Source organism: Varanus komodoensis, unplaced genomic scaffold (genome assembly GCF_004798865.1).
Source record: "Varanus komodoensis strain SLA01 unplaced genomic scaffold, ASM479886v1 scaffold126, whole genome shotgun sequence".
NCBI classification, from domain to species: Eukaryota; Metazoa; Chordata; class Lepidosauria; order Squamata; family Varanidae; genus Varanus; species Varanus komodoensis.
In genome coordinates this window covers 277292-287091 of record NW_025335363.1, presented here as the reverse complement: position 1 = coordinate 287091, position 9800 = coordinate 277292, and the positions used below count along the sequence as shown (strand labels likewise).

The window sequence follows — 9800 nt, the reverse complement described above, 5'->3', positions numbered from 1 at the left end:
GTTATTTGGATCCTTTTTAGCTGTAATGATTCTATGTGTTTAACTTTATTAGCTATGATCAGATTGTGTATTCTCATATCTAATGTCACCTCAGCCATTTGTGCGAGTGATTAAGATGTGCAAGGGGTCACTTTGTGCTAAGAATGAGCAGTCATTCATTGGGAATGTGATATTACGAGAACAATACCTCACAGTTTGTACAGAGTTCCTTTCTTTTGTGCAGAAAACCGGATTCTTTTTGTTTCTAAACGGATAAGAAATAGTTTGAAAATACAGTAAGTGGGTAATAATACCGTGTGCAGCTCAAAGCTCCACTCTCGTTGGGCTGCTGCCACTTATTTACTTCCGCAGCTGAACTGTAATGTGGCCTCCAGACCTTTAGATGTCTCTGTAGGTATGTTTGTTGCAGAAAGAGAATAGCAGGAAACGGAGGAGGTTCAGAAGCGACCATGGCCGAAGAAGAAGAAGAAAACGTACAAACTCGAAAAGATTTACAGGTAAGGATGGCGCGCGGGGGGGGGGGGGGCGTTGCGGCGTATGCTTACGCCCTCTCCCACCACGCCTATGAAAGTTATATTATCCCAAGAAAGGATTATTTATTTTTTTTGGCTGCAGCTTTTCTTTACAAGGTTGTTTAACTGTCAGGATTTACTTGCACAAACCTAGGCATATTAAGGAATCGAGGAGGGATTAGCAAAGGGGCTGGAAGATGCAGAATGATAACCTTGTCTCCACTGCAGAATTTGCTTTTCAAACTGTTCCTTAACTTGGATGATAATACTTACCTGACTTCAGCCTTAAATTTGTTTGTTGTCTCTTCTTGATCTGGGTAATACTTAGCTACCAGAAGCTGGAACTGAGCAATATGAAAAGGAGCACTACATACCTCATATCTGTGGGGCTACCATTATGCTTAGTCCAGAAGATGCAGCTATTTCACAGCACAGTAGCCAGACTTTTGTCTGGCACAGCCTATCACCAGCATGTAACAACCTGAATGAGACAACTGGGTGGACTGCTAATTCACTACCTGGCTAAGTTCAAGATTTTGTTAGTATTGTTTAGACATCTAAGTAACTGTGTCCCTGCCTGGTCACTGAAGTCACCAGAGAAAACACTTTTATGCAGAACTTTATTCTTGGTCTGACCTCTCTGTGATTACCAGAGAAAGGGAGTTTATTGCATTGCATTTATGGAATTCCCTCCCTATTAGGTAATCAGCCACAGTGTTGGTTTTTAGATGCTATTTGTTTAGACAGACTTTCGCTAAATTAAGTTTCTAGCTATGCATCTTTTGATCAATGTATATATTATATTGTTTTATGAATTATTATGCTTTATGCTGTATACCACTTTGTTATTTTTTACCTTAAGTGGTTTGATAAATGAGTTATGTTCTGTTTTTTTTTTCATACACACTTTCTCATGCCTGGTAACCCTCACTGAATCACTATAATGATGGACAATTTATCTTAGCCAATAAAGTCATGCTCATAGTTATGTGTTTCTTTCCCTCAAAGTGGAGTGTTTTAACTTTCTGTGCCAGTATATTATGATTGCCTGGGTAACATACTTTCTTTGGAAACTTCCTGATAGGAACTGGTTGACCAGCTATATCATTTTCGAGACCACTATTTTGAGAGCCACAGTGTGGAGGATGCTGGGAAAAAGCAGCAAGATGTACGGGAGGAGATGGAAAAGACTCTTCAGCAAATGAAAGCGATAGAAGGTAATGCTCACAAATTCTGCATTCCCCTATATCCACCCTGTATACCACCAGCTCCTGCTGTCTCTCACACTGTCTCAATTATTTCATGGCTTCCTCTAATCTTCTACCTGGCCAATGGCCATGCTGGTTGTAAGATGCTTGGAGATGCAGTCCAAGATATTTGGAGGGCACCAGTTTGGAAGAGGCTGCTCTAAACCATTTGGTACATGTCATGTAAGACAAGCCCTTCTGAAACAAACAAAAGGACTTTGTAGACCACTACTCTGATTGCAGTGATGGCCAGCCGGATGCTTAAGGAATTGCATAAAGACATGAGGGCAACAGCTTTCTCCTGCTTGTTTCCCTCAGCACCTGGTACTTAGAGGCATGCTGGCTATGATCCCAGAGGTATCATATCATATCTTTCTCTTCCATGAAAATGCTTTTGTTTTAACTGGAACAAAATTGTACTGGTGTTTTTGGGTCATCTTTGCAATTTAACGTCTAGTGGGTGGATTTCATAGACTTGTGGTGCCCGCATGGCATCTCTCTCTCATTCTTTCTGCCACCCCACTGATACACACCTCCTCTCTCTTACCTACTGTTAGGTTTTTCTAAGGGGAGAGCTCTCACCCTGATGCTGAAGGGGAAAGCTTTGAATGTGACTCCAGATTACAGTGTACAAGCTGAGGAATTGCTTTCAAAAGCTGTCAAGCTAGACCCAGAACTGGTTGAGGCCTGGAATCAGTTAGGGGAAGTTTATTGGAAAAAGGGTGATATCTCTGCAGCCCATACATGCTTCTCTGGAGCACTCAGCCATGTAAGTCTCTTCCATTTTCTTTCTCTTGCAGGTTGGGATTTTAGTTTTTAGAGATTGGAACTACCTCTGGATTTCCTAGTGCCAATTTTAACACCAGTCTGTAGGAAAGTAAGCAGATTCTTTTCAGCCAAAAGCTATACTCCCATGACTTTTTGGGGGAAGCTGGTAATTGGCATTGCAGTGAGAAATGATATGAAATTTTACTTAATGGATACATCTTAGCCTGCAATACCCTAATTCAGCTGAGCATGTTTTTTTCTTCTTCCTTTCTCCTTTTTTTTTGTTCAGTGCAAGAACAAGGTGTCCCTGCAGAATCTCTCTATGGTGTTACGGCAGCTACGCACAAGCTCTGCTGATGAGCATGCGCACAATGTGATGGCCAGTGTGCAGCAGGCCAAGCTGGCTGTGCAGATGGATGTGCATGATGGCCGCTCTTGGTGTGAGTCTGCAATGTGCTTTTCTTAGCCAGCTTTTTGATGGAATGGGATAGAACAAAGAAGGGAATGGGACAGGCAACTTGCTAATTCTCCATTCTCTGTTTTCCACAGATGTTTTGGGCAATGCCTACCTCTCCTTGTTCTTCAATACAGGGCAGAACCCCAAGATCTCCCAGCAGGCGCTGAGTGCCTATGCCCAAGCAGTAGGTGCTGGAACTGTCTCTAGAAAAGGCTGTGGTGGTGTGAGGAGGGGCTTGGTAGTTCAGGTTGAGCTTCTGGAGGAGACTTTAGATTGCCAAAGTGAAAAAAGCTGGTTCGGCATGGTAGTTGAGAGTGTTCAATTTGGATTCTGAGAGACTCAGGTTCAAATGCTTGGTTAGCCACAAAGCTTCCTTGTGGACTATCTGGACAAGTTGCACACACTAGGACTTGGTCTTCACATGCCACAAGGATGAGCTGACAGAGATATGAAGTAGCAGAATGGATTGAGTTACTTCAGATGGTTGGTGAGGTCTCCACATTTTTGAAGATTTTCTATGGTCCCCTACCATCCAGCTTTGCAGTTATGCTAGTTTTTGCATGGATTATATGTTTATTATTAGCCACTTACCTCAGGGAGTAGTTCCAAAAAGGTATTTCTTACCTGCAGGCTAAAGTGATATATCAGGATTTTGCCACCTGATTCATGTGTGTAACCTGTAATGAAATTAGCTCACTGACTTGTCCTGAGACATGTTGCAATCTACCCTAACATAATTTTTGCCATACTGTGTCAGACCAAAGATCCATTCAGATGAGCTGTGATGAACTAGTTATTTATTATTTATTCAACACATTTTTATTTAAAAAGCTTTCAGAGTGGGCAGGCATCCTAAAATGATAAAGGAAAAGGGGACCCGACCCAGGTAAAAAAGAGAAAAATAAATGGTGGAATGGCCTTGCTTCGCCTCTCATTTCCTGGGGAGTATGGAAGTGAGAGAGCTACTGAAGAGGGCCTAATGTACTCTTTAACTGCTTATACTTCCCTCATTCTCAGAGGAAGTTCACAAGCAGAGCATCGTATCTGAAGGAAGAGCAAATTTGGAGATGCTGCAAAGAACAGGAGAGAAGCAAGTGCTATTCTGTGGTTAGGCCTAAATTTTTCCAGGTTATCTCTTTAAGTTTTCCAAGTTCTCACTTTGAATGTGTGGAGAGAAAAGCTATCCATTCACAGATATGCAGAACACATACTGGTTCTTGTACGAAGAGATGCATATAATACACTCCCCCCAAAAAGTCCATCTCTAAGAAGTTAGGCTTGGACAAATCCTCTTTAAAGATTAATTGCTTCATGCAGGGGTGGGGATTGGACGACTTGCAGTGTTTTCAACAGGTTATCCTTTTCCTTCCCAATTGTGAGTCCTCTAAATTCTCCTCCCATTAGGCTTGGAAAAAAGCCTTAGTTTAGCTTCAGTAAAAAGCATTGTGAGTGATTTAAGGGAGGCTTAAGCCTTCCTTTCCCAGCATGCCCTCTCCATGCTCTGCATTTACACTTGAAAAAAGCCTTTTTTGGCTCCACCAAAAGTCCAGTTGTGGGGAAGATGAAAGGCCCTTTGGGTTGCATCTGGGCCTGCAGGCTGGAATTTATCCAGTCCTCTGGATTTTTCATGAACGGTGTTCTCTGTGTTCTGCATAAAATGAAACCAGTCTCCAGCCCTGGACTGGGGCAGGCTACACATGAGAATGAAGATCTGCCTTGGTGAAGAGCTTGGGCAGGAATAGTGCTCCTTAGGAACTGCGAGGCCCAGAGGAAGTGATGCTTTGTCATTCATGCATTTTTCTTTTGGTCTTCTTTCCCTCCCTCCCTCCCTCTTTCTTATAGGTGAAGGTAGACCCAACTGCTTCATGCAATCCAGATTTACATCTCAATCGAGCCACGGTGAGCAGACAGGATGGGGAGGGGCATGAGGTACTATTAAGTAAGGAGAGGTGACTTGGAGGTGACCATGGTCATGTGGCATGCATGCCTTCTACCTCCTAAGAATGCTAATGAATCAGATCAGCTTCTGCAACATGATGCCTTCCAGAGGTTTTGGAGTTCAACTTTGTTCAGCCTCAACAGTATGACTAGTGGCCAGGAATGGTAGGGGTTCAAATCGAAAACCTCTGGAGGGCATCAGGTTGGGGAAAGCTGTATTAAGCTCTGCAGCTCTCCCACGACCCAGTGTTTGGGCTCCCTGTCCTGATTTCCCTTCCCATTCCTGCCTTAGGTAAAATGCTAGAACTCTGAGCTTTTGTTTCAAGAAGACTAGACACCTTCCTTCTCACCCTTTCTTGCCTGTTTTCTGTCACTACTTCTTTTGTGGCAGTTATACAAGTATGAAGAAAACTACATGGAAGCCCTGGAGGGTTTTGCACATGCTGCAGCCCTTGATCCAGCTTGGCTGGAACCACGCCAGAGGGAGCATCTACTCATGGACTTCCTAGAAAGGCTAACCAACCTCCTTGAAAATAAGGTATTGTGGGAGTGAGACTTGGCTGTTTATTTTTTCATTGCCCTCTCTGTGCAAGGCAGCTTCATTTCCGTCCCAGCAACTCCTTCTGTTGCTTTTTCCCCTCACAGGGAAAAGTGAAAGGCAAGAAGCTGCAAAGCATGCTGGGAAGCCTGCGGACCTCTCAGCTAGGCCCATGTGGTGATGGGCACTACCAAGGGCCTTCAGGTCAGAAGGTGCAACTAGAGCAGCGTCCCCTAAGTGCCTTGCAGCCTGGTGTTAACTCTGGTGCTGTGGTACTGGGAAAGGTGCTATTCAGCTTGACCACAGAGGAAAAGGTGCCCTTGTGAGTGTCTGTCCATTTTTTCCTTGGACTCTTTCATGGCTCAAGTAACTCTTATTTTATCTGCCTGCTTAGATTTATTCATATGTCATTAGTATTGCTTAGAAATTTGTGGAGAACCTGGGTCTTGGCATAGGGGCTGCACAGCAGAGCAATTGCACTACTTATAACTGAAAATAGAGAATCCTTTCTCATCACTAGGTAATCCTTCTCTTCACTCCTACTGTTCTCACAGAACTAACCCTTTCATTTGACATGGGCCCTTTCCCCTAAAGCAGTGGGTTTCCAGACATAAAACAAAAGAAATCAAAGATGCCAGAACAGTAAACAAGCTTTAGAGTATATTATAAAACTGAAAGCAAGAAAGATGTTTTTAAGATTGTTATTACTACTTTGAAAACAGGGTTACTATACAGTCACTTTTACCAAGTGCTTGAAGCCCCACTTCCTGTCCCTAACCAAATGCTTCCTTAATTCAAATGAAATGTCTTTTTATTCTCTCTGATGTGAAACAGGGTGCTCTCAGTTCAGCCTGAGGACCGTGGTGCCTGTAAAATGTGTAATGCCTAGTCTGTACTAAAGCTTGATAGATCAGGACCAGCTGTTTGAACTATGCTATGTGCTCTTAGGTCTGTGGGGAAGCCCATCTTTTTGTTCCAACACTGGGGGAAGTACATTGAATGGTGAAATGAAATAGGAATTTTTCTGTGGCGACAACCTGACACTGAAATCTCTTCAAAGAGGTGTACTTTGCACCAACATTGCAAATATTTTGGCATCAAACTAAGGCCTGTTTGTTTACCTGAGTATTTATAAGTAGTCAGTTGCCTCTGCAATGAAAAAGACTGACTGTGTGATTAAGCATTGTTTCTGCTGATTTCATTAGAGGCTTTTTTTGTATTTTATTATCTGTTTTAGATAAAAAAACTAACTACCCTGAGGTTTTTTCCAAAGGATGGCCTATAGATAGAACTAACAAACAAAAATAAATCTTCTGTTAGTTCCACTTGCCTTTTCATTCAGCAGCCTCACTTCTTCTTCCTAATACTTTGTCTTCTTTTCTTTGTTCTTTGATAGCACTTTTGGCCTAATGGACTCCCTTGAGGGCCACTGTTTTGCTGTGACTGTTTACAACATGGCACAAAGCTGGGGCGTTCTGATTGGTGACTCGGTAGCTATCCCTGAGCCTAATGTCCGGCACCATCACATCCAGCATCAGAACAAGGTGAGTCTAGTCTCTCTTCTTCCTCTGGACCTCCCAAGCAGTGCTAGGTACCTGTTTTATGTATGGGAATTCTTCCATAATGAAAGTCCCAAACCATGCTAAAGGCAGCATGGAATTGAAGCTCAGAGACTTTGGCCACCTAATGAGAAGGAAGGATTCATTGGAAAAGATCCTGATTCTGGGAACAATTCTGGGAAGGAGAAGGGGGTGACAGAGGTTAAGGTGGCTGGATGGGGTCACTGAGGACGTGGGTGTGGGGTTGGGTGGACTCCGGGAGATGGTGGAAGACGAGTACCTGGAAGAAGGTTGTCCAGGGGGTTGCAAAGATTCAGACACAACAGTATGGAATTACCTGAATGCACAATTGTTGTAAGGAGTCTAATGCACAGGTAAGAGGTAAGCAATTCAGGGATTACAAACTATGTTGAGTCTGCCATGGTTTCCCCACATGAGCTGCTTCCTTTGCTTCCCATGGCTTGGAGAAAAGTACTCCAGGTAGAAGAGGCCTTTTAAGGCTAGAGGTTTCCTTACAGGCTTTGGGTCGTGTTATTCCCTTATTTTTTTCCAGTTGTCACAAGTCAATTGCATTATAGTCAGTAGAATTTGGAATGAGTGGGTCCCACTTTCACTGAATGTTCCCTTGCTTTTTATCTCCATTTTTTCAGAGTTTTATTTTCTCTGGCATCCGGGTGGAGACACCTTTGCTGCTCGTAGTGAATGGCAAGATGCAAGGATCCCAGAGTCAGGCTGCTCCCACCATTGCATACCAGGCACAAAGTGAATGAAGAAGGAGAGCGGGAAAATGGGGCTGTTCCCTCTTGTAATTGTGCTTGATCTTTGGGTTGTACCTGCTGCCTCTTAGACAGCTGTGATGTTCAATGGCTTAGGAAAGTTGGACTATTTTTAATATTTAGAGTTAAGGGATTGTGTGAGACAGACAGAGAGGGAATTACAGAGCATTTGTGCTCAAACTGGAGCTTACCCCTCTTGATTTGCTCCTCACTTCTACTTCCACAGGCATTGACCTATGCCTTACTTCACTGCTGTAATAATTATTTGGTCTGCAAAATTGGGGTTGCTCATTCACTCTGTCTCACCTCTTCTCAACTCCTTCCACTTTCCAAAAACAAAGCCTGCTTTCTTTATACTTTTGAGGGAACGATTGCCATCCCCAGCCTAGTGCCTCTGTATGGTTTGGACCACAGTTACATTTCTGACCATTGGTCATGCTAGACAGGACAAATGGGAGTTTAAGTCCAAAACTTGTGAAGTCACCAGGTTGGGGAAGCTGCTCTTGCCCATTAGTCACCTTCTTTACGTTTCATTTCAGTTTTAGCACTTGGTCTTCTTGGACTCTTCTCTGTTTTGGAGATTGCATTGGAGTGGATCCAGGCTTAGTCATATTTACTTCTATATTGGAAAAGAAAACTTAAGTCCCACTAATTTTAAGGGGTCAGCTTTAAATATGAATAAGCTTGGATAAGCCTCAGTATCTTTGATTCACGTGTATATAGGGGATAATAAGTTGTGTATTTATTTTGTAACATTTTGAATTTGTTTTTGTAATTTGTATACAGACTTTTCCAGATTCTGGCTTTTTCCCTGTGTCGTCCCAAAGCAATAAAACATGTTCCTTGCCATTCAGGCAGTTCTCTGTATGTGGTAATCATAACGAAGAACAGGAATTATTTGTTTAAGGCACAAGATACCTTAAAACACATCAGCAAATTTTATCTGCATTAGCAGTCCTGTGAGGTTAGTAGACTGCTCTGGAGGAGGGTTGCTTATCCATTGCAATCCACTGATCTCCATGGCTGAACAAGGGTGACCTGACCCATATTTTGTGAAATTTAGTCAGTTGGTTGTCATAGATCAGTGGTGGCGAACCTATGGCACGCATGCCACAGCGGACACGCAGCGCCGTCTCTGTCGGCATGTGAGCGAAGTGACCCTAGCATCCTCGCAGCAGCTGAGCATCAGATAACAGCACATATAGCCATGCGCATGCTTGGAAAGGAGTAGCGGTGCCAGGTGATGACATGAGCCACCACTCATTAGCCATGACTCGTCTGAGCTTTTGCATGGTCGGTCAGTGCGCTGCCAAGGATATTTATATAATTGCTTGTCTGTGAGTTGTTTTTTCTAAACTAAAACCTCAGTTTTCATGTTTGATTGCAATGTTGGCACTTTGCGATAAATAACTGGATTTTGGGTTGCAGTTTGGGCACTCGGTCTCTAAAAGGTTCACCATCACTGGGTTAGGGTTAGAAAAATGAGGTGTCCTGGTATGGTTTTGATGGTTGGACTGTATTTAGAATGGGCAGAAATGATGAGCAGTGCAGAAAAAGCTACTCAAGGATTACTTTTTCAAAATTGCCCTCTTTTCAATGGAACTTTAGCCCTATATTAGGGTTAGGGGTGTACACCAGGGTAGGGTTAGGGTTAGAAAAATGAGGTGTCCTGGTATGATTTTCATGTTTGGAATGTGTTGAGATTGGGCAGAAATGTTGAACTGTGCAGAAAAAGCTACTCAAGGAAGGCTTTCTCAAAATCGCCCTCTTTTCTATGGAACTTTAGCCCTGTATTAGCATTAGGAGAGTGCACCCGGGTAGGGTTAGGACAGTGGTGGTGAACCTATGGCACACGTGCCACAGTGGGCATGCAGAACTCTCTCTGTCAGCACGCGAGCCAAGTTGCCCCAGCATCATTGCAGCAGCTGAGCATTGGATAACAGCACACATAGGGGCCATGTGCATGCTTGTAAAGGAGCAGAGGCGCCAGGTGATGACATTGCGA

The 9800-nt window shown here is 43.3% G+C and overlaps 1 protein-coding gene across 1 annotated transcript; it reads left to right on the top strand.

Annotated features, from left to right (window-relative positions):
* Positions 1–428: 428 nt before the first annotated feature.
* On the top strand, positions 429–8644 carry TTC5 (tetratricopeptide repeat domain 5). Its single transcript, XM_044422412.1, has 10 exons — positions 429–497; positions 1597–1729; positions 2317–2528; positions 2817–2967; positions 3077–3168; positions 4827–4883; positions 5314–5460; positions 5568–5782; positions 6857–7004; positions 7670–8644. Exons 1-10 carry the CDS (start codon positions 450–452, stop codon positions 7787–7789), a joined length of 1323 nt encoding a protein of 440 aa, XP_044278347.1. The 5' UTR covers positions 429–449; the 3' UTR covers positions 7790–8644.
* The last annotated feature ends 1156 nt before the right edge of the window (positions 8645–9800 follow it).

Bases quoted from the DNA above. Each gene is read 5' to 3' on its own strand.
- TTC5 (XM_044422412.1), top strand. From the start codon at position 450: ATGGCCGAAGAAGAAGAAGAAAACGTACAAACTCGAAAAGATTTACAG. The intron at 1,730-2,316 runs GTAATGCTCACA...ACCTACTGTTAG, and splicing joins GCAAATGAAAGCGATAGAAG to GTTTTTCTAAGGGGAGAGCT. The intron at 2,529-2,816 runs GTAAGTCTCTTC...TTTTTTGTTCAG, and splicing joins TCTCTGGAGCACTCAGCCAT to TGCAAGAACAAGGTGTCCCT.